Source organism: Acanthopagrus latus, chromosome 15 (genome assembly GCF_904848185.1).
Source record: "Acanthopagrus latus isolate v.2019 chromosome 15, fAcaLat1.1, whole genome shotgun sequence".
Taxonomy (NCBI): domain Eukaryota; kingdom Metazoa; phylum Chordata; class Actinopteri; order Spariformes; family Sparidae; genus Acanthopagrus; species Acanthopagrus latus.
The window spans coordinates 20,593,005-20,618,382 of record NC_051053.1 but is presented as its reverse complement, the minus strand read 5'-3'; the positions used below and the strand labels follow the sequence as shown (position 1 = coordinate 20,618,382).

Genomic DNA, 25,378 nt, shown 5'->3' with positions numbered 1-25,378 from the left:
AGACTCAGAATAAACATGCATTAGTCTGGTCATCAATATTTTCTATATCCTGCCTGAGATGCTCAGCCTCCAGCTCATTATGTTCCTCCTGATTACATTCAAAAATATTTTCTCTCTAAACTGGAAACTCTAGCTTGTAGCAAACATTATTCAAACATGAGTAAATAGTGGAAGTCACTGATTCTCAGCAGTGGATTTAGTGAAATTACGAGTATTTATATTAAACACTTTAATTACAATACACTTCGCTGAGTTCAGAGTAATGACGGAAGACGTCAGCGAGTGCGACAGAGTGGCTCACTGATGTGCTTTCAACAGTTTTTGGACAACAATGGAAGCCAGTGGCACATAAAAACAACAGGCTTTAGCCACACAGACAAAACTTGTTAGCGGGATCAGTGGATGGTTTCGGCATTTTCATGGGCTTTGTTGACAGAATATCTCCAGACAAGACAGATAAACGCCTTATCAATCATCAGGCTCAATTGATTTGGAAAACAGTCTCACCTTGGCTAAGAAATGCATCCATCTTGTCCTTGAAGGGTTGCAGGTTCTCTTCAGAGGACATCTTGCAAACTTTCTCTGTCTCAGCTGAGCATGCTGAAACAACAACAGATGATCATGATGAGAAGTGGAACAGTCTTTTTTTTTTCACCATCTTAACCAACATTTGAGCTGCAATTACAGACTCTACAGTGCACTTCACCCCGTTTGAGCTCGCTGAATCTCTGCTGAATTGCTGCTGAATAAGTGTCAGCAAATACATAATGAGCCATAATGACTAATAAGGCACCCCAAGGAGCCTGGAGGGTCTGTGCTGTGATCCCGAGAGAACCTTATCGTCACGCTCTATCGGCAACCATAACGAATACACAAACTCAGCTCAGGAGTTGCGAGGTGCAGAGGCCACGAGACGCTTCAGGGAACAGGGAGGTCGGGACTGGGCAAGTGGTAATTCATAGACCATATGGTGCCTCAACCAAAAAGGTACACAGCATGCTCCTTCCACTGTGTTTCTTGCTGATGTCCTTCGGGCCAGCCAAGGCCATTTCGGCGCCGCCTACCTATCGGAACCCCCCTCTGGGAACTGTCATCGAAGCCCGCGTCTGGTAGAGCGCTCAGCTGGCTCTGCGAGGTAATGAAGAGGTCTGCAGGTATAGCATGTGATGATGTATTTATGTACGGCCAAGCATGTGCCACCGCCACCGGGGTCAAAACAGACTCGGGTCCATTTCCCCCGCGAGCAACTTCATCTTTATGAATTGCAAATAATGAACAGCCTAAAGAATCATTACAGCAGAGGAAAAACAATATTTGGCAACACGGATCAGACACCTGATTGGTTTTGCAGCAAAGATACATAAAACATGATAGAGAACAGACCAGGTTCAGGGAATTGTCGATCGAGGCTGCGAAGCGAACAGACTCACATGTACATACTCACACGTGTGTGTGTGTGTGTGCACATATGTTTGCACAAAAATACACAGTCGTTTTTTTTTTTTACCACCTGTAGGCACTTGAGTCCTTGGAAAGTGTTCTGAGTGGTGAGTGACTTGAGACAGAGTCATGAAAGGGAGTATTTCCCGACTGCCTTGTTCATTAGGACTCTTTGCACTCAACAAATCAGTTTGGCATGTCAGGCATAATCCAATTTCCACAGTGTTTTGCTGAGGTCTTGATATGCAATAACAGAACACATTCATGCTTGTGTTCTAGTTTTTTCTTTTTTATACATTTACCTTTATATAATGTCTGTGTTTGCTATATGTTCAACAATGCAACATATGAAGTCTCTATATTATATTTTCTTGGTAAGAATTTACAACAAGGTACACAAAAATGTGAGTTGTTACAGAGGAATGAATCAGGAAGGACTTTATACTAGATAAATGAATTGGTAATGAGTAATTCCTAAATAACTTTGATTCAAGTACTTTATAGTAGATAATGATGAGGTACTACATTATTGAATCATTAGGTAATGATTAGTTCAAATTGTCTATGAATCAACATACTAACCAATTTCTTCATGAGTCGCTCCCAACTGACTACCAGACACCCGCTGATTGGCACGAACCAGTAATGACTCATTAGTTATTAATTACTGAATCATTAGTTTTTACTTTTTTGTACTTTTAAGTTTTAAATCAGCCCATGCATAAATCATATCTAGTGACACAACATGCAAAGAGACGCGCAGGTATAGTCGGAAATCCTCGTCATCACAGTCTCGCCGTCGTCTGTCTTCCACTTCAGTAAAGAGCTGATGAACCTTTGATAGTGCACGCAGGTAGTGGAAGTTCCCTGACCTTGCCCCCTCCATATTTTGATCTATTTCATGAGGACAGTAAAGGCACAGCAGGTCCAACAGGAGTCTACATCTGACAAGTCACATCTGCTTCTGGTTAGCTCGTCTGTATGACAAACAGATGCTATCTCTCTGTTGACCCGCCTCTGCGATTCCACACATGACCATAGCTGGTCACGTTCGGAAAATATTTTTTTCCATGGTGCTAGGAGATGCTTGCATGGATTACCACATAATTTACTGCTTCATAAATTTCCACGTGATAGTATTTTAAACATGATATGACACCTGCCATAATCTGCTGGATGTGGCATGGCCAAGTTTACTACCAGGTAAGCTTGTTGTAAATATGCAGTTTGAAGGCTTTGGAGCGTGCAAGATGACGACCGTACCATTGAGGTCTTTCCTCAGCTTGCGCAGATCTCTTTGAAAATCGTCAAACTTCATCTGGGAGGCCTGGAAAAGGTCCTGGGGCTCAGGCAGAGGGTAGACACACGTCTCTCTGCCAGCATCCTGGTAAAGCACAACACACATACGCACACCAATGTCAAAGTCAATCTTCCTCAAACAGGCAGAGGGCCTCTCTAGTATATACTGTACACACCAGGCAAGATTGGAATAAATGTCTTTGGAGACCTACATGCACTTATCAACAGTCCAAACATCTCAGAGAAGATATGACTGAAACTGCAGCGGATAATGACCATTAAGCTCAGAGCACAAGCTGCAATTCTCTCCATCAGAGTTACTACAAGCCATTATGAGCACTACAGCCGTGTCATGCAGGTTGACTTTGGCAAGCAGCACTCTACTGAGTTCATCTCATCTGGAGAACCTAATTATTTACACTAGCGCTCCTTTGGATGCTGTGCCAACGAACAGACTGCAGGTTTGAATGAACCCAGACCAAAGCGGAGCAAGAGATGAAGAGTGAAAGACAGAGAGAGAATTAGAAGAGGGAGCCAGAGGAGGAGAGAGATTTGTTTCTGCTGTAAATGAGGAAAGAGAAAATAAATAATTTGATAAAGGATAAGCCATGGTATCCTCTGGCAAGAGAGGAGATGAAAAGAGAGCTCTGGAAGGATTTCTAAGCAAATCAGACTAAAACAGAAAAGTGATTCAAATAAACAGGAACCAAAACATACCTCATCAAAGTGCCTTAGATAGTAAGCAACGATGTAGGACAAAAGACTCTGGGAGTTATCCTGAAAGAAAGAAAATGAAAAGATCCAAATAAATAAACCAAATTCCTTTTATTTATTAATTTAATCATTTTGGAGCAGGACGTTTTAATTTGCACAAGGCAAACAAGAACAGAGACAGTGGTTATAGAAGTTGGGGATAAATCACGACATTGGAAGAGCCATGCAAAAAAACACAACAGTGCTGGGCTGGCTGTCATAACTCAGAGTTGGTGGAAAGTTTGATGTTCTTTATGGATACCTTACTCGGTCTACCACCACAAAAACACAAACCACTGTGTCCTTATATGGCTGTGCCAAGGGCACACTGAGCCCGTTGTGATATTGAATAAGAACAGCAAACAGAGTGGCCTCTCCTCTAAATCTGCACAGCTACGGTCCTCATGTTTGGCAGCAGTGAAGGTCCCTTTCAACTCCTGGACTCTGCCGTAGATGGGACAATTGTAAAACTAAATCAACACTGAGAGCCACCATTTTCCCACATCCCCTTATTTTCCAGCACAATGTGAATCACAGAATAAAAACTGTTTCCGTGGCTGAACATAAATTACATAAACTTGTCTCCTTTGCTTATTTTACACAAATTTATACGTACACTTCCAGTCTCCGGTTTGCTTGTGAATAACACCTAATTGAGCTTTTGCAGAGTGAGTGATGTTTGCTTTTATTCCAGTAACACACAGACTCACACTGCTCTTAACGTCCTTCAGTTTTGGCAGAATGTCCAAGGTGAAGCCGTCGGCCTGCCCTCGAGACCGATTACCTCCGTTCATGTAGTTGCCAAAAGCCAGCACCAGGCCGAGCACCTGCAATACACACTCGGCACTCTGCAGAGACTGGTGCGCACACACACACACACACACACACACACACACACACACACACACACACACAAACACCCACACACACAAATGGGATGGAGATGTGAAGGTTGAACTGAGTGACAGAAAAGAAAATTAAATGAGAAGAAGGCCGGCGACTCACCTTGCACACCCTCTGAAGGATTTCTACTTTGCGGAGGATCGAGGTGATGCATTCGTGGAAAGTCGACTGAAACAGGATGCAGAACACTCGTTCAGAGAAGTTGGGGATTTGGGATAACTGGAATAGAAACCTGACGAGGGCACAAAATCAGTCACCATGACACATCTGTTGAAGGACACAGCACTCATGTACTAAATTCAATTCAGAAAGTAGCAGCAGGTTCGACTCTTACTGCTCAGGCTTGTCGAGCGGCTTGGCATCCTCCTTATCTTTGGATGATTTGATGTGCTTCTTAATGCCGTCCATCTCATCAGCTTGAGCTCTCTGTTGAATGAAAATTCAGATTAAGATGAAATCTGTTGTAGGTAGGGAATATCATACAAATACAACAAAGGCACAGGATACAGTGATGTATAACTATACATATGAATAATGTCATAAATAACAAAGTCTCATGTTTACAAAGTTTTTTTTTTTTTTTTTTTTTTTTTTTAAACTCAAAAGCAAAACATAAACCAAAAATGTAGAACAAGCTGACCAAAGTACAGTATGTGCATAGTTTGGCATCGAGGGCTCTGATCAGTGACCAGTTCCTGATGTTTCCCTGATCAAACACGTTGGTATTAAACCAGAGTCCTGCTTCTCCGGGCTGCTCGCAGGCAAACAAACATGGCCGTCGCTTGATTCACATGTATGTTTTAGTGTATTTTTTTATGTACTGAAAGTAACATATGTGTCCACCACATAACATTGTCATGTCTAGCAAACCACAATGTGAAAAATTTAGAAAAAGGGACAAGAAAGTTTTTTTTTTACAGGTACTGTAAAGTAGGTAAATTTTCAGAGCTTGTGGAAGGTGTGGAATAAAAATGTCTCTTTTCCTTTGGGACTGGGATTGGGAATTTAAAATTTTAAAAAGTTTGCCGGGTCCAAAATGATAGCTTATCTCATGCATACAGTTTGTTCCAGCTTCTACCGAGGTTTGCCAGCCAATAGGATGACAGCATTGTTAACACGTGGTATCTGTGTTCCGTCAGTGATTGAGAGTCTTGGTAGTTGCCAGTTTTATTATGTAGTTTATTTACCTAGAGTATGCACCCCACAAAAAACAGAGAGAGCTTCTGGACAGGATGTCAGATCAGCAAATCGGCTTTCTTGACTTGCAGTTGTAAACTTGACATTTGGGAGGTGAGGACATCGGCTCCTCTGCGACGGTTAACCATCCAATACCTTTTTTCTGTGTAGGTCCACAGTGACATTAACATCGCCCAAGAATAATTCTAGCCTTAGTTTATTTTTATGAGCTTTGCTCTGATTTTATGTTTTCCTCAGCGCACCAACTATTTTTGGAATTCAGGTTGGAGATACTGCAAACCTTAATTTTCTACACTTCCCAAATGGACCTTGAGATGATGATGTTTTGTCAGTTGCTGTTTTCATGTTCGAGAGTAAACTTAGGAGTCCTGAAAGCGCTTATAAAAACTGGAGCATCTGAACATGGCAGACGGAGATCAAGAAGTGTGATCAAAAGCTCCGGAGCAGCTAAGAAACTGAACTTGAAGTGGGTCTGCTTAGTCAGTTTGGTTCTCAATTTCAGCCTGTAGACAAACTGTTGCTCAAGTGTAGAAGAATTCTAAAATTGTGACAATTTTGACTCAAACTCAACAGCGTGCCAGTTTATACAGCTTACGTTTCATAAATCTTGAAGAGTTGCCTTCAGCAGGCTACATTCCTGGCTATTATCCTGCTGTCAGGCCCTGGACCACAGCTTTATACAAGGTGGTATGAAGAAAAAACAGGCCAGAAATGCCCGTTCGTTTCACAAGAGGCAAAGACAATAGATGTTAATGTGTCTGACGGAGTTGGGCAAAACAATAAAACCATCCCCAGCGAGGGAATGTAAACTCTCTCTCGGAGCCCGAAGAACCCCTAAAGAGTCTCAGCCGTCTGCTCTCTCCCTCCGTTTCCCTCCATCTCTTTCTCTGGGGTTTGGCCCCGGCATGGATCCTTAGAAAACATCAAACGCAGGCATCAAACGCACTGAGAGCCCGATTAGTATTCTACACACCGCTGCCTTCTGTCGACGAGGGCAAGCTCTCCTTCGCCTTCTCTCGAGATGTTTTCAAGTGTAAATATATTTAATACAAAGCAGATCCTTTTCAAAGGGCAGCAGCGGAGCCCAGCAGTGTTTGGTGTAATTGGGGACAAGTAGGCATTAGCGTGTGATCTTTGAATTGCTAGGGCATGTTGCAGAGGTTGTTAGCATGAGAAATACAGTCCCACGTGGAATATCAGATGCAAAGGAAAGTAGGATGATATTCGTGATGCCAGAATTTCGAGCGGTGGCCAAGTGGTATTCATTAGCCAGGTTTCTTGTACGCGAGGCTAAACAGAGCCAGGCAGGGGCTTAATCACTATTTATGTCACTCAATTTTCAAATGGAACAACATTTATGAGATTATTTGTACATACGAGCTGCCAAAGAATGGTGTCCAAATGACAAATTGCGCTGTGTAATAAACATGTCAGGAATATTTACACATCACAAGGCTCTCGCCGCGAAAAAAAAAAAAAAAACAAAGAAAGAAAGAAAGAAAGAAAATCAACAGTTCGAGGTGATTATTTGTAGTGTGAAAGTTCGTAGGAGGGACTGTGGGCTCCGACTGACCTCCGTGACATTTAGCTACTGTCAGCTGAAAGGAGCCTGAAGTTCAAACGATCACGTCTGGGCCCAGATTATGGCCTGTGATACTGGAGGGGAGGGAGCGGTGTCCCACTATCACTGCGACCCCTTCAATGGCGGTGGCTTACTGTTCAAAGCCCAGGCGTGGATACAATCCGCGGCTCGCAGACCGAGCGACTCTGTCGCTGCCTTGAGTGTGTGCGTTTTCCGACCACGCGCGTGCGTACGTGCACGTTTGCGTGGGTCAACATGTTTGTTTGCGAGCGAGGAGTAGAGTGAGCGCCGAGCCGAGCAGCGTGTGATCTCGCTCCTAAGCACAGTGAGTGAGGGTGTAACCATTAGAAGCCCCTCGCATTCCTCAAGACAGGCTGACTGTGCTGCCAACTGTGGTTTAGGGGGCTGGAGACCCACAGACAGGATGGAGTCTCGCAATACAAAAGAGAAACAATTTGGCTCCTCGACTCAATAACACAGCCTCGGGCCATAAGGGGGAGAAGGAGATGGAGGGAGAGAGGGAGAGGGCTTGAAGTCTCGGGGTGAGTGGAGAGGTTAGAGGACTTTTGATCCTCAGTTATGACACATTGGTTCATAACTACAGCTTGTCTCAAGCCTCAGTCCCATTCCCATGATCAACATTATTAATATGCCTCTGGCAGCCAAAGGTCCAGGCCTCCCCTGTGTAGTTGTGCCAGAAAGCAATTCACAGGAATTTCACAGCATCTTAAAACCGTATTGCAGCTGAAATGTGGAAAACATGCCGGTTTTCATGTTCCATTATTTACTGACCTGACTGGGTCCTGAACCGCTGCTATCAGCGAAGGTTGATGAATATTTATTTACTGTACACAAGGAGCCCCTTCATCGCCAGAATGGAGACGTATCGTAAAGCAGTGATGACAGCTCTGTAATTCTCTGTATGCTAATAGTATACAACATAATGTGGTCATTTCACTTGGCAAGGCTCCCCCTTTCTCTCTTTTCTGAAACCACACTTTTCAAGATGGAGCTATGTGACACAAACGCCGGAGTCTCTCAACGATCATTTCGCTTTTGCACGGGGGCTTCAATCAGACCCAGCGTGAAGGAAACATGTTTACCACGTAGCAGCGCCGGTTCCCCCGTCCAGGCCTGCAGACAGACCCACACAAGACTGACTGTGTCGCCAAACAGCACACATACCAGCAGGGTTTGTGGCTCGCCTGTTTGTTTTGGTATCTAATGCACACTTCCTTTAGTTCACCCTTCAACATGGAAAAAGGACTCCACATAGCGTAACATGTTCACAGCGATGTGACATCTCTGATTGCTTTATGTAACAGACTGACCAGATCAATTAAAAAGTGGATTTTTTCCCGCTGACGCTGTAAAAATAAAGCGTCGGCTTCCGATAATCCTCGTAAGGTATCTTTTGATGGATAGCAATTGGTGTTTTGTGGCTTACCCTCCGGGAGGCGCCAAACAAAACAATGCTAACAGCTGATGAATGATTTTATTTCACCATTTTGTTGATAACCGAGCTTGCTGATCCTTCTTAGGTTACATTCTATAATAAAATGATTGCCTGTTATTCATATATGGCATGAAATGAGTGACCATAAATCATTCCATTTGTCACAAGCAAACCGTTCCAAAGTAATACTTTTGCTGAAAACCACAGAGGAAAAGACGAAACAAAAAAAAGAAAAAGGGCTGTAAGGTTTTCCCAGAGTGAAACACCGCAGTCGAGATCAGCCTGAGCTGTCAGTGGTGTTACTTTGTATAATTATTCTGGGTTTGTTGCTCAACACTGTGTATTTATGTGATTCTGCGTTGGCAGGAAATGTATTCCAGTTTGGGATATTGTCTTTTTCGCTGCTCTATTGACTTTACTGCAACCGCTGTCCACATGAGCCTCGATAATCCTCCCTTCAAAGTCAAAAAAATTGGCAAAGTTGAAAAAAATGTTTGTTAATGTCGTGACCGTGAAGACACAGCTCCCCGTTTCCAAGTAGCGCTACGGCGTTGTTATACTCACATTCTCATACAGGGCGTGCAGAGTCTCCAGGTCAACAACGGCGTTGTCCATATTTAGGACGGCTGATGGGGCGGAAAGCGAGGACGACATGGTTAATGTGAGCGTTAACACCAGAGCGTGTCATGACATTTTCTCATTAACAAGTCAGAAATCAAATCAGCACAAACAGGGCTTCCACATTCACAATCTCCAGACGTTTAAACTTTTTCTCTGGGGTTACAACAATGATCAACTTTGGCAGAAGACCTTTTCACCTTTTTTTCTTTTCAGCTGGACCTTAATGCGGCATGAAACAAGGGCACAATTATCCCCTCACAGCCCTCATAAGGCGTCACGAGCCGTATGCTGTGAGTTACCCAGATATCAGCTCTCATCATGATAGCACAGAAGGGGCCACAAACTAAAACATAAATACAGAGGTCTTAGAAATCTGTCAAAGGTACAAAGATCTGTGTTTGAACTCCTGTGTTTGAATTCCTGGTGTCGCCTTTTTGTCTCGGCGCGAGGACCTGGCGCCCGCGAGCATTAATCCTTTGAAAGTAAATGTTTAAAGACAAACAGAGCCCGGGGGTCTGCGGTGTTGAGGCTGAGGTGTTGCTCTGTATGCACAATCGCCCAGTGAAGCACTCGACACCTATATATGTATTTCACCATGATGTGGGTGTCCAAATTACTCACATTGTTTTGATCTGCTGATTTGCTGGTGAGGCGCAGGGGAGGGGGAGGGAGAAGCGAGTGTCAGAGGGGATAAAGGGACTGGGAGCAATGGAGTCAATGAACATTCACTGTTCACTTTGCATCACATCTTATGCTTGGTCACTGGACTTCTTACAAAGCTTTTCACCAACACAAACTTAAAAAGGAGCTCACCTAAAAATGCAAACGATGTCATTATCTACCCTCCTTCCTTCATACTGGAAAGTCAGGTGAATTTTTATGGTCCACAAAACATTTCTAGAGCTTCAGAGCAAAACGGCGTTCTTCTAAACAGCTGAAGTATATGGTACCTGTTTTAAAATAGAAGGGTTTGTCAAGGGTGTAAATGACATCTTTTCTCAACAATTTGAGATCTTGTGACGTCTGGAGTGCCAGACAAGCTGTATTTAGCAATTTTATGTTTTTTTTGGGTCATTTAAAAATATACATATATAAGAGAAGTCCACATATAGTTGTTTAGAGCTGCAATGCTGTTTTGCTGCATAGAAGTAGCAATGTCTTGTGGATTTCAAAACTAAATGAGAAATCAAGAACACCAACAAGTGAAGTGACTATTTTTATATATGTTTATGCCCGTCAGATGTAAGCAAAGGCAGATTTTCCTTTTTTTGATGTTATATTTTGTGGTAATAGGAGGATACTTGGGCAAAAATCAACAACAAGACAAATAAAAGAACTGACCAAGAAAATGGGAGAGTGAGCACAGGATAAAACACGAGCCGACCTTGGTCGGCCATTCAACAGACGGAACAGCAGGATTTGAAGGAATTTATAATTTGAATTGCTCTCCCTCCTCTGAGACAAATTAATACTTTGAACTTTGACAATTGTGTCTTTCTAAACAAAATCAATATTACAGAGCAACCAAATCTGCTAGTTGCCAGCTTACATGTAACCTAAGGTAACGGCACTAAAACAAAGTCGACTTTGTTTGACCTGGTTCTTAATCCTTGACAGCCACAAATAGATACATTACATCAACACTATGCAACCGGCCAAGAGGTTAAAATATTAGAACGGCATTAAAAATAAGTCAAGCCTTTCTTCCAAAACAACTGCAGTTGATAATCTTCATGAAACACTTCCACAGAGGACGCCAGAATCATCGTGAAAAAGTTTCTTGAAGTTGCTCTACGAAACGAGAATAGAGAAGTTCAGTGGAAAAAAGTAAATGAGAGAAAGAAGTTTGGAAAAAGCCTCGAGCAACTCTTGTACCGCTGCAGTCAGTTGTGGCTCATGTTTAATACTTTGATATAGTTTTATCTCTCGTTATGTAATCCTGTAGCCCTTTTAATCCCTTCACTCTTGTGCCACAAGGCCAAATGTGCTCCGTCTTCCGAGTTCCTCACTGTCACTTCTTCACACCCTCTCCTCTCTCCCAGAGCCACCACAGAAACAACTTCCTCCTCTTTAACTCTCCCCTTTCTGTTTCTCGCACTTTTCTCTTGTAACCATTTGGTTTTCATTACCATCTAAACCAGAGGGCTGGCTGGCTGGCTGGTGTGACTGGAGACGGGTTCGTAAAAGACATGGGAGAAATCCGTATCATCGCTGCGACACAGAGCTCTCATGACCAAAAAAAAGCCAGACCCATCTGCCTGGGTCTACCCCGACTACCACACTCAACCCCAGCATGGCGCCGACAACCGCCATCTAATACTGTGACTGGCGCTCCGAAAAGCCTCACAGGAAGCAGACACCGCACGGAAGTGAATGAAACATGCCGAGTGTCGGCCAAGTCTGACAACAAACAACAACAGCTGTGAGGGAAAGAAAAATGTGTTGACTTTCCCGCTGAGCAATGCAGCCGTCATAAACAGACACGATCTGAATCAATGATTCAGGGGTTGTTTTTCCTCACGTTGGAGGTATCCAAGCGATGAGGGCTCTGCTAGTCACCGTCCTCATCACGGAATCAATAGGAAATCAAACGATGATTCATAACACCGGAAGGGATGATTGCGAAGTTTTGACTGATGAATCTTTTTCTTTGGTCATAAAATTGTCCTTCGATTCTTTAATTATCTCAAACCTCTGATGGCACGAGGGAACATGAGCTCACTGGAGGAATGAGAAAACAGTGACATTCCCAATGTATCGTCTTTCGGGAGCTTGTTATTTATGTGAAATAATGAGTAATTTAAGGCTGTAATTATTCAGACCTGATAATCATTCAATTAAAACGCATGACTAAATAAAATAACATGCTTTCTTGGATTTTTTGTCATTGATGCAAAGCGGTAGTCATCTCAATCATTTAGTGCTCCACCAGCCAATGAGATATCTTCTCTCTGATCTTACCCTCCGTGATATACTGACGTTTCCAATCAGCGCTCATTATGTACTATGGAAGGACTGTCTTAACATAGGAGATGGACGACACGCATGATGAGAGTGGCCCTTGCCTGCCCTCCGACTCTGACCTGAGATGGATGAGCCAAAAAACAGGCCAGAAACATAAAATAATGAAATATGTTAGTGCACCATATGATACAGCCGCGGTCGCTACTGCGCACGTTTATATTAATGTAATCTACGCAGCTGCCACGCGCGTTGAGATACAGATTTGAAGCTGTAATAAAGGGCCTCACCGTAGGAGGGTTGGGGACGTGAGGAAGAGTGTTTAGACACATGGATGAGCGAAGACTGGAGAGCAATCAGAGAGTAACTAAAACAGGAAAACAGTCCGTTCCCATCAACATCTCCTGAATGACTTCACTTGAACAAAAGTCGTTTAGACAAGACGGTGACAACTCATCAGAGGAAGACAGAGAGCCGCGCAGGAACACGACGTGGCTGCGAGAGATGGAGGGGAGATTATCTTAAACGAGAGGCGGAGAGTGACAAAGGAAAAACATTTCAGATGCTTTGTAACATTATCGCTTGTGATAAAGTTAACTACTACAGAGGGGGAGGTCTAAGCGTTTGGCGATGACCTCATCTCACTCACTTCTCAGCAGATGGAGAACAAACGTGCGTTTCATGACCTGGGACTGTAGCGCTCCAGAAAACAAACATCTCAGTACAAATTGCTATTTTTTTAATTCAAGGTCCAACTGGTGTTTGTACAGAATGCCTCTGACGAAAGTGTCTGCTGTTTATTGAAAGTCTGCGCTGCTCCTTCACACCTCGGGATGGCTGCTTATCTGTTATTAAAAGAGGAAGATAACGCCCTTATGCTGCTCTGAGGACGGGCTGTAAAATGGGAAACAAGTTATTGAGTTTCTCTTTTTTTGAATGTGGTTTTTTGAGTCCCACTCTCTGGTTTCATGGGCTGGTGTCACACAACTCGCTCGAAGGAAGCGCATCTGTCTTGTGTTTGATATAAAATGTGACACTCTAGAAAACAAGACAGAGTCTGCAGTCGTGTAGCAGCTGTGAGTGGCTGGATTAAACACCATAGTGTTTTTGAGCTAACATTTGCAAACTGACAATGGAAACAGGCTGAAGTTAAGCAGGTATAATTTTAACCACACGGACCATCTTAGCTTATTGTGTTAGCATGTTAACGTTTGTTCAGTAGCATTCAACACAGCTGAGGCTGATGGGAAAGTCAATTATGTAGCTGGTCATAAACCGACGTTCTGGATGAATAAAGAGTTTGGCTAAGGGTGGTGTTAGATCCAAATTTAAGGGATCACCAAAGTTATTATAGTTCTTCCTGAGGGGAACATGATAGTCTGTGACAGATTTCAGGGCAATTCATCTAGCAGTTGTTGAGACATCTCACTCAAAACCACAGATGTCAACCTAATAGTCGCGCCAGAGGAATCATCAGGGGATCACCAGAGTCATTAGGATTCATCGTCTCGGCACCAAAGGTATCAAATTCTACCAGATTTCAGCGCAATCTATCACCAAGTAGCTGAGATATTTCAGTCTGGTCCAAAGCTGTGGGCAGGCTGACCAAACGGCACTGACATCCTTAGAGCCATACTGTGAAACCCACTAATGACATCTATTAAGTTTGATATTAAAGGAGACATATCATGCTCATTTTCAGGATCATAATATCGTTTTGCATTACCACTGCAGTAAGTTGATGTGTTTTAATGCTGAAAAAAACTGTCTTCTCAATCAGTTTTCTTGTCTCTTTAAGGCCCCTCCTACCCAGTCTGCTCTGATTGGACAGCTCAAAAGCACCTGAGCCAGCACCGCTGACAACGACAGAGGAGCTGTGTTAAACCATATCAAATATGTATCAAACTAGCCTAGGTGTACTGACGAGGCGTTTCAGGAGCAGTGATATCTGTGGGAGAGAGGAGCTTCTGTTGGTGCCAACTTTGACCTTTGATATTTTACATTCACGAGAACCAATATAACACACTAAATGAAAATCATAACCTGGAAAAAGGATATAAATGTCTCCTCTGGTACTCAACATAGGAGTGGCTTTATGCTGTATAAGACACAGGTACACTTAGTATCAGAACAGTATTGTACGTATGTTTTGGAAAAGACTGGGGAAAAAAACACAACCTACTTATTAATGTACAGTACTTAAAGATCTCCTTCCCGTGTACCCAACACTGACCATTACAGTGGTGCCTTCAGTGCCACCTGTATACTGTAGCAACAAGTCGGCAATAACAACCACATTTTTCTTTCAGTGTGCAGACACATTGTATTATTAAATCTTCCAAAAGAGCTTCAGGAAGATAAAATACATGACCACATGACGACACGTACCATTATGGATGTCCTTCATATCCAGATGAATGCTCGACATCAGTATACCGACAGCCTGCGAACGCTTGTTGTTCAACAGCTTCACCACCTGAGAGAACCAAGAGATGTGTGAGCAAGCGGGGTTACACAAGGCCAGAGAGAACAGGGATGTTAATACTCCAAATACCACGACATGCACACACACATGCAGACAAGACATTTAATAATTGACTGGAAACAAAAGGCAGGCACATCACTCTCTTTTGTCTGTTTACATCTGTGGGAGGAAAGCTCAAGACTATTTGCCCGCAAACATAAGGAAAATTACAATGCTGTCGAGCCGAATTATCATGATTAATTTATCCCTTCCCTCCAATTTTCCACATCCATCATCTTTCAGTCGTGCAAACAAAGTCCTTTCAGCCAAGATGAGGCACATTTGGAGTATGAACACCAAATACGAGTCCTGCAACTGCTTAAGAGAAGTACATTAGGTTTTATGGAATTGCACAATGCAGGTATACGGCTTCAAGTTGAAAGATCTAAGTGCTCCAAAAGCAGCGATATTAACAAATGTAAGCTGAGTAATAATAGCTCCCACTTGTCAAACAGCCAGGAGTAGAATATCAAACTGGTGTTGTTGTTAGGAATGAATAACTGCATCCAAGGGGGCCGTTATGAACCACAGCTCGCCTGAGTAAGCAGAAGTGTGCGCCGCGGAGCAAAGTGGTGAACGGCTAGGACAGGAAACCTGTAGCCTACTGTGATCCAGACAGAACGCTTCCATGTAAACCAGATCAGACAGACCACAGGCCCCTCAAACACACAGGAAGTTATATCACCAGGCCCCAACTGTCTCTGTTTTTCCCAGCTCGACCACAGTTTCAGGGGACAGGCCGTTTCGAGATATGGCGGCGAATGGCTTCCACCGTGAGCCTGTGATAGTACGAGCGTAGGGTAGCAGCTTAATGGCAGTGAAAAAAAGTCGTTAGTCATGTTTTATAAGCCAACCGCAACTCAGGTTTACATAAAACCAAGTGAAGTAGTTCACTACCAAGCCGACCTAGATGAGATTTGACTTTACTTCTGTTTACATACATCGAAAATGAAACTTATCAGCAGTATTGTATCTTAATAAAACACAGCTGGATCCGCAAACCAATACGATTATTTTCATGACAAACATTTTCAGGACAACAAACAACCCGATTTCATCTAAATGCAGCGTCTTCCAACACTCTTATGAGATCCATGTGTCAAAGTTTTTGGGTTTCGAAGCAATCCTTTAAGTCACATCAATCATACGCTGATGATTTGATCCGTTTAGCATTTCAGCGGTGGGCCAGTGTGGACTTTTTGTCAATCCAATGTAGCTCTGAAGCACATGTGAGGAACAACTTGTCCTCTCAAAATAAATCAATGTGTAAGTTAATTTGTCATTTCGAAATTGGGATCAAGCACAGAGCTCAACCAAAAAGTATTGCTTAGAGTCATCCTGATGTTTTGTGAGAAAGTACCGCTCATCTGAACAACTGACAGTCTGAAGTGAGCAGCAGCGGTGTTTAAGTTTCTGCAGAGTCCACATACTGATCGATAAAAAGTCATATTTACAGCACGATTCAGCAACGACACTGTGTTGGGTATAAAGACACAGGTGCATGCTGATGCAGCTAAAAACAAAAGGGACATTAATTATTTCAGTCTGGCAGATGATTTAGCTCCTTGAAACAGCACAATCGGTGATCGCAGAAGATGACGTGTCAGCTCATGGAGGCAGGCAAGGTACATCCACTCATTTGTCCAATTGCTGCAATGTGTACGAAAAAAAACCCTTCTTGCCTGAGTCATAACTCAGTCAAATCTGAACACAAAGCCATGATTCACATATTTCTAGATTTGCACCGACTTCCACCTTACCGAGGATCTCATTATCTCCAATATCCATCACGAATAAAGATCCACACATCTGCTTTGAAACTATGGGGAAAAAGTTTGATGTGACTTTTGGCCTGCCTAAGAGTCATCACATTTTGGAACTAAGAAATCCATTAATAGCAGTTTGCACATCCATGTGTAGGCAGCAGACAGCGAAATGTTAATGTATAGACAAAAAAATGAGGTTTATGTTGAAGCCCACTGCTTCCCAGTGATTCCGTGGAAACATTATACTTCCTGTTTAAATTGACGAAAACATTGTGGGAATTGTAGTTCCGACTCTTATAAGAAGACAATCCCTGAAAATAGTAGCAGTAATAAGACTGACAGATATAAGAAGAAGTCGGGGTAGTTGGTTGCAGTCTTAATTTTCTTGGCTGGTTGGTTTGTCTGCAGGATGACACATAAAAACTACTGAAAAGATTTACACAAAGATTGGATGCAGGATGGGCCCCCAGTCAGAACAAACCCAATATTGATACTGATTAGGCTTGACTAAATTAAAGGGGACTGTTTGGGCCTTGGCGCTCTACTGAGTACTGAGTATTCTTTTATGCACAAATGCCAAACCAAGTTTCAGCCTCTTAACTGTACGGAATTTGCTGCTTGTCTTTGTCTTTTGTGATTGAAAATTGAATATTTTTTTGGGCTTTGGACTGCTGCCCCCACAACAAAAGAGCTTGTTTCTCTATTTTCTAAAAAAACAGACAATTAATTGCTTAGTTGAGAAAGTAATCACCAGATCATTGCAGGATGGAAAGGTCCAGAAGAGCTTAGGACCTATGCTGCATATCAGCATTTTATTTGACCAGAAGTGAAAACACACTTTGCTTTTCAAAAATCACCAGACCAGTAATATACAAAGTACTGCAGGATTGACCCTGAGTGCCAAGAAACAAAAGCTAAAAATCTTGAATGGATGCAGATCATATCATTCAGCAGGACAACCCTTAACCACGCTCCACCTCCGTATGAAAAGGACAGCAGCATGTACTGTGAGACAGCCCCTCTTTAAAACCTCTCTGCAGAGAGACAGCAGGGTCAGCACATGACACTTGGTGTCAGTGGTAGTATTTCCTCTCATCCAATACTGATGTCAGCCAAGGCCTTTAAACCGCCCGAGTACTGACGTCAGAGCTGCTCTCCAGAGGTAGCTCTGGACAAGATGCTTGTCCCCTCTCATCAGCGAGACAGCTGAACTCACGACACATGGGGGAATGGGAAGAGCTGCTGGTAGTAGAAGATGGAATTGATCGTCTCGGGGCCTGCAGGGGCCGATGCTCATGAGCTGGAAATGTCACAGTTTGGCTCCAAATTGGGGTCATTCACAGTTGTATTGTACTGACCTGTATATTTGATTGTTCTGTTATTGACTTCAATATCTCCAGCAGCATTGTTGTCTTGGAGGAATCACAGCAATGTCACTGATGCAGCGACGACAACGGGAATTTAGAACCCACCTCAATTTGTCTGTTGTACCACGCAATTAAAGTAAAGTGAACCACAATGTCAGCTGGTGTTGTAGCTGATGTTTTCACAGGTCCATCAATCAGAGCAGCACACAAAGAAAAGTCTGCCCTGTGTCATCTCTCGTACCTCTGCTTGCAGGCGTAGTGCCGCCCTGTGCAGAAGTGAATTCCCTCCATTGTGTCTCTCTGGTGTCAAAGAAAACCAGCTGACAGCTCCTGGAGTGTGCTTGATGACGGCTATTTCTCAAGTGTGTTTGAAAAAGGAATTCCTGTGTGAAAGTGTGATTTTCTTGTGAAGGGCATGCCCCCTTAGCTTATCTGCTGTTTCCGATGGCTGTTGACTTTTGTGCTGTACTGGATCAAAGCTGCAAGGTGAGTTCTTTTCTTTTCTTCTCTCCAGTCCAACACACATAGGGGCTTTGCTTTACAGACGGGTGACAAATTCAAGGGAAATTCCTACATATAGGGTGTCTGAACAGGATGCTGGAGCAAAACGTGCCACCAAAACAGCCTCACAGCTGCTTTGTATTGGTAGCTGAGAGTACTGTCTATAAAGTGGGTCTTAATTCAGTGTCAATTTTGAATACATTTGTTTTTGCTTTCTAGCAGTGTATTTCACAAACTAGTACAAAGGTGTGCAGAGTATTTCCTATTGCAGGACTCTTAAGGCTCTTCATACCTTCACGATCACATTATGACCAATTAAGCAGTTTACCTTTGAAAATGAGCATTTTTTAGGCAGGTTTAATGGATTTATTAAGTTTGTATCTGAAAAAGAAAACAGTACATAACCGGTATAAGAAAATTGTAAAAAACTGTTTGTGCCAACACACAGAAATCTCTTAATTTCAAGCCGAAAGAGTCAAAAGTGATGGCAACGACATGCCAAAATGGGCCCAGTGGACATTAAACCATGTCAAAAGGTATTATCAACTGCTAAACCATGTGGCACGGGTGAGTACAACACTAACTTGGAAATAATTTATGTAACGTGGCTTCAGAAACCACAGACTTCAGACCTACACTATTACTATTTGTATTTTCTTTTAATTAGGTTAAGGGCAGAGGAGCTCGACCGCTGTTGAGCCAAACTTTCATTCAACTGGAACAGCTTTTGGAGAAAGTTATGCTTTCGCGTTTCAATTCATCACTTCCAGTAAAAATGAGAGGACTTCCCACCGATGAGACCAACATTTCATCTCGGCACAAACTGTCTACTGGGTCTCAATTAGAGGGGTGAGACGTTCTTCCCCGGTGCAACATTATTTGCGATTTTTAGACATGAATTGGGCAAACAGGCTATTAACATACAAATCTTGTCTAGAGCAGCATTAAATTGTGGATCAAATATTTGACTTCAGGATTGATGGAGTGACATTAAGGGCATTGGGGAGGCAAACAGTCTGACCATTAAACTAAGTCACACAGAAAGCACAATGGGAGGAACCACATCACGATATACAGCTCCCAGGCTTCTCCCTCCCTCCCTTTTCCCTTCACCCCCCCCTCCTTCTCTTTCAGCAGTCATCACCGTCGTGAGGTTTCCTCACCGCACGCGAGACATTGGCTCGGTGCCACTGGATGGTCACGGGGGAGTCGGGTGGGAGCCAGAGCTCACACCACATAATAACTGTCTGGCTGTAGCAGTTCCTCCTGTCACTCAGAGCCACTCAGAGCAGAGAAATGGAAAGGAACGGGGCATCAGAGCAGTGAGAGTGGAGATGGGAAAAGCCCTGAAGAGTGTCACATTTGGGCCATGCACACACATATTTGAATATATAAACAAATCAGCACAGCACAGGGCTGGCCAAAGTATTGATATTACATCCTTATCATGATATGAGACTGTGTATTGTATGCATTTTGCTTGCTCATATGTGTTGTCTTTTCCTGCCTTACAGTAAAGTGAACCTACCAGACTCTTGTTCCCATAGTGCCCTTAGTCATCCAAAAGTCACCTCTACCATATCAATATTACAATCTACAATATAATATATTGTTGTGATGTTTGATTTTGTCGCATCCTAGTGCGGCCTACTGGACATTTTAATGGCTGAGATTAGTTTCTTGGTTTAAAAAACACTGTTGACGCTGTAAATTCTCTGGCTTCACCTAAAGCGGCTTGAGACGTTGATATTCATTTTCACCTGCAGGTATCAGTATTGGCCTGATGGTGCGTTCATGCACTGTCAGCATTATCGGAAAGGCTCAAGTTGGAAGAAACATGGCGGATGAAAGTAATTGGGTTAAGAAACTTTCACCACAGTCATGTATTGTTTCCTTTGAACTTCCTCATCACTCAAACAGCTGTCAACGTGTTGTTTAAACGCTCTGAGCAATAAACTGCACAACAACTTATTTTTGTCGTTCATGTTGCTCCCACATTCTGACAGGATGTACATGAACACACCGAAGTCGGGAGAACCATTTTCCGGCCTGAGAAATGGGACCAAACCAGATGCACCTGAATGCAGCACAAGTAAATTAGTGACTGACACTGATACCCTGAGGTTACGAAGGAAGTTTGCAGTCAGGGTAGCACCAAAGGAAGCAAACGTTCACCCAGAAACTGTGTATTGTTGCAGGTGAGAGAAGGGCACAAGCACCACAGACATTCATGTTAAGTTTATTCTTATTTGGGCCATGTTCGTATTAAGTATATCACTGTTTAATGTTTGAAAAAAAGCAGTCTAGTTATGCTAGCCTCTGTATCTAGACGTACTAAGCGAGCTAGCTGTATAGCTTCACAGTAATATTAGAGGCCTGACAATTCGTGCTATCGTTACCGGTTTACTTGTGTTGTTACAGACTTATTTTATGCTGCAACCCTTAGGTTTAAAAGGAAGTTAACTCAGTCGTAAATAGAAGATAGCCAGGACAAAAACAAAGGAAGCTGATGCCCATCCAAAAATCAAGTATTTGTTGAATTTGCAACACAGTGAAATCTGGCCCCTGAAAAGAGGTGGTTCCTTCACAGTTTGTAACATTAGAATTTCTAAAGTTCTTCTGAGGAGAGGACCCCAGATGTAGTATATTTGATGTACACTGACAAACTGAAAGCAGCACATTCACAGTGAGGAGCATGCTTTACCTGCTTGGCTTTGGACTTGCTGATCGTGTCTGAAATGGGCTTTTTCTTCTCCCTCACAGCACTTTTGGAGAACAGTTCGACAAATTCTTCAAAGTCCACACTTGGTTCCTCGATTTTCTCCCACACCAGTGAGTCATTGGGTCTAAAGATAGGAGGAAAGAGTAATCATTTACATTGCCAGTAGGCAGGCTTTAATCTGCCATGCAATGTTTGAAAAAAAAAGAGTACCCCTTAGTCCACGTTTGCAGTATAATTCATGCCGTAGCCGCACCACAAAAGCCATTTCTAGATTGTCTTCTGCTGTTTTATGAGTACTCATTTGTCATCTTTCGCAGGCTAAAATGTTCTACACTTGTCAAATCCGTCAGCCGAGAAATTACATTTAGAATTCCTTATCAAGCTCCTAGCTTGCATGTAAATCAAGTAGTCTATTTCTAGGACGTGTACTAGATTGGAATTTTCCAGGCCTTATTAAGGAAAAGAAACCTGGTTCAAGTCAATTCACTGCTGACCACAATGCCTGGACTGCATCACTTTCATTTTCCACAAGGTTAGCATCTTTATTGCCATCACAGCACTCGGTTGATCCTAATCTTAAGTGGACAGGCTTCCTCTCAATTCTCTACTGTTCAGAGAATACCTTTGTGCAAATGATCCATATCTATCTTCACTTTATGCAGCATATCCTTACTTTTTAGCATGCAGCTGGATGCGTGTCCAGTAGAGGGGCTTCATTGGCTTGGGGGGCTCTATCACAGCCTTGGCAGGGGCAGCTTCCTGGACCATCATGGAGGGCATGGGACCTGGTGGTGGTGGAGGCCCAAAGCCCGGGGCTGGGGGCGGAGGAGGGGGGCCCATTCCAGGCGGAGGGGGTGGCGGAGGAGGGCCCATGCCCGGCGGTGGAGGAGGTGGGGGCGGAGGACCGCAGCCGGGCGGGGGAGGAGGGGGTGGTGGCCCAAAACCTGGTGGTGGAGGAGGAGGTGGCGGTGGTGGGGGACAAGGTCCATGTCCGGGTAAGGGTGGGGGAGGTGGTGGTGGCGGAGGAGCTATGCTTCCTGGTAAAGGTGGTGGTGGCGGTGGCGGTGGGGGTGGAGGTGGGGGTCCAGAGATTGGAGGTGGAGGAGCTGAGCTGCTCTGTTGCTTCTGCTGGCACGTGCAGCAGACAAAACTCTCTGCAGATTTGGGGATGGACGATGAAACGGAGGACGACACGCTGCCTGATCCTCGGTTGAAAGGCACGTCAAACTTAAGCCCCTCCTCCACAGGCGATGTCTGGATGGACACCTCCTGGCTCATCCTCCCCACTTTTCCTCCTCTCATCTGCGAGGCCTTGTCATAGGCAGCACCCAGAGCTCCCATATTATCCCTGCTGCCCTTCACCAAGGAGGCCTGCTGGCCCTGCAACACAGCAATCTTAATCCGCAGGTCATCGATGGTCCTCTCCAGCTGGGGGATGAGACAGCTTTCATCCTCCGAGGACGACTGACCCGACTTCAACCTGCTGGATTCTGTCTGTCGGCGAACAGAACAAACACATAGCGAAAAAGATTTCACTCAACATGCAACCACATCAGGGCTCCCACACTGGAAACTGTAGAAACTAAAACCCATGAATTTGTGCTTTTGGAGAGAAAAAGTCTTGAAGCTCATACTCAATATTAAAGAAGAAGAAAATATGCTGTTACAATCTCGGAAACACTTTCATTGCTTTATAAACAGCAAAACACCCACAACTGGGGGAGTTTGGTGACAGAGTTGTGAGTTTGAGAAGGGTCAGAAAAGTCCATTATGTCTAGACTCCATCAGACCTCTGGCTCCAGACTGGTTAGAGCAGGGATGAGGGGATACCGAGAGATTTGACCCCAGAGACAGTGAGTCTCGTTGGGCCTCACATGGGGAGGGTCTGTGTCTGCTAGTACACATTCCCCAGTTGTGGTCACAATGCTGAATCTTAAGGAGAATGTTCAGTCAGTATGGCCTTTTCTTATTTATTAACTCCTCCGGGAATCGGGGAGGTTCACTCTGATAATCCAACAAGTCTGTCAAGACAAGCCTGACCTCTGGTGGACAAAGAAGGGTTTACAGCCGAGGCATTTAGCTGCTGCAGTTTATCCAGAGCAAATACTGGGTGAAGAGGCCGAGGTTTACTTTATTCCACGACACTTTGACAGTTCACACAGGTCATGTTGTATCAGATTTCACATCAAGATCACGTATGCATCAAATAACATCTTTCAGTGGCTGATTGTGCACACACCGTATTTTTAAAAAAGCATATATGAATGTCCTTCTTTCTCGCTCTCCATCCAAAGCCCATCACATTATATTTTTCAGTAATTTCACATCTGTATATTTAGCATTACACTTGTAAATAAACAAAACTCTATTAAATACACATTTTAAAGCAACTAAATATAACTCCCTTAAGGGTGACTATTTAGTCTCTCAACATATTCTGACGTCAGGTACTGATGCTTTGGGTTGGCATCCGACCCCAGTTGCCAGACAAAAGCGTCATTGTCTGACAGTCTGGGGGTGAGAATCAACAATCGACCATCTTTGCCAAGTGAGTTACATTGTGTTGACTTAAGGCTAAATAAAGTGGCAGTTTTCTGATACAGAAATCATTTATAGCAGCTCTGCATGCAATTAATATATCAGGTTAGTAGTGAAACAAAAGCAGCCCACACAACAGGATTAAAAATGATGACAGTTGATGTTCTGTCACGCTGTCACAGACTACACACCATACTAGAATTTCTACAAAATGTGTCATAAGACATTTACGCTACGTGTTTTATATGACATGACTTCCACACCTAGAAGTGGAGGGGATGGTGGTGGAGTTACAGGCGACTGCATTACATCATTTGTAAGCATGATATCATTTTATACTTTTGAGGAGGCGGTAAGACAATTTCCAGCCCTGTCTGTGACAACAAAAAGTCAGATGTTTTTGACTGGAAGTCGGGACCCTCCAACCTAATCTGGTGTATTTAACGAGACCTTGGGACATTTCCAGCCATGTTTGTGGCAACCAAAAAGAGGTACAATGGCCTTTTCCTAACCTTAACCAAGTAGTTTTTCGTGCCTAAGCCTAAGCAGAACATAAGCTCAGCACTGTCAGAAGCTAAAATTGAAAACGAACCTAAAGAAAGAGTTGCACCAAAATGAAATATATGTTTGCAGAAATGTACATTGCTGACATTTATACTGGCGATAAATCAGAACAACCGTTACATGCGGAGTGTTGACAGGGAGAACAAACTGTATAATATAAGATGAAGAGAGGATGTAACCAACCTGAGAGTGTAGAGCTCCTGGTGTCTTGGCTGATGACTGACGCAAAGAGGATCTTAAGCTGTGCTCCCTGCCTGTGGTTCGCCCCCCGTACAGTTCCCACAGGTGAGAGGACACTGGCAGGCCTACAGACGCCCAGGTGTACAGCTGCTCCTCCTGCACACGGTTGAGAACAAGCAAGGGCACACACTGTAAACATGATCAGGGATGTTTGTGCTTGAAGCTACTTGTTCCCACCAAGGACTGCTGATTATTGTATGGCATGAGAGATATGTCTGTCTAGATCTGTGAGCTTCCAGCACGGGAATGCCTGAGGATAATAAGCGGGAGCAGAACCACAGAGTTTGTTTTCACTTTTACATCAGCGACGTAGAATTCAGTTCAATCATCTCAAAGCACCGTATCATTTACACAAGACAAAGGGTCCAATAATGGATGATGACAGACACTTTGAGCGATACTGAACTGGATATTTGACTTTCAAAGTAAACCATCCTGCCTTTGTTTGTTTTTTCCCAACAAAAACGTTCCTGTTCCGTCATGAAACATGATGTCTCCACCTGAAGTTGAATCATTTGAGGGTACAGTTATGCCTCAATGGCTGGTAAGAGACAACCAAGCCTCAGAACACATTGAAACACTTATTGCTGCATTTCTTCTTCCGCTCCCTCTTTCTTTAAATGGTCCACCTTTCCAAAACTGGCATTTAGATTTCGAAAGATGCAAACAAAGAGCTTCTTTAGCAGCAAGTTTCTTAATTTACCCCTTAAGTATCAAAAAGGTGCAGCTGAATCTTTTCAATGAACACAAAAATCTTACATTTTAGATTAGAATGTCAGTGTACTTCTGAAATACATGTAAAATCGTGTGAATTCATCCATAATGAATTCACATGACTTATGCAAACTAACGTGAAAATCTATGACTATATAATTGAAAATGTCAAACAAATATAGGTTCTGTAGTTACATTTAAAATCATTGTGTAGTTACAGTGCATTGATT

The 25,378-nt window shown here is 43.3% G+C and overlaps 1 protein-coding gene across 12 annotated transcripts in view; it reads right to left on the bottom strand.

Moving 5' to 3' along the window:
• Positions 1-25,378, bottom strand: part of LOC119033201 (formin-2) — a 46,454-nt gene that overhangs the window by 11,039 nt on the left and 10,037 nt on the right. For all 12 annotated transcript variants that reach the window (XR_005079197.1, XM_037122982.1, XM_037122981.1 and 9 more), the window contains 11 exons: positions 24,378-24,530; positions 21,766-22,586; positions 21,075-21,216; positions 14,601-14,688; positions 9,195-9,256; positions 4,730-4,821; positions 4,498-4,627; positions 4,203-4,349; positions 3,457-3,516; positions 2,704-2,824; positions 508-600 (listed from right to left, as the gene is read on the bottom strand). Coding sequence is in view for 11 of the 12 variants with exons in the window: in XM_037122982.1 (XP_036978877.1) it covers positions 508-600; positions 2,704-2,824; positions 3,457-3,516; positions 4,203-4,349; positions 4,498-4,627; positions 4,730-4,821; positions 9,195-9,256; positions 14,601-14,688; positions 21,075-21,216; positions 21,766-22,586; positions 24,378-24,530 (1,909 nt within the window). In the remaining variant the exon portion in view is untranslated. The remainder of the gene's footprint in view (positions 1-507; positions 601-2,703; positions 2,825-3,456; positions 3,517-4,202; positions 4,350-4,497; positions 4,628-4,729; positions 4,822-9,194; positions 9,257-14,600; positions 14,689-21,074; positions 21,217-21,765; positions 22,587-24,377; positions 24,531-25,378) is intronic.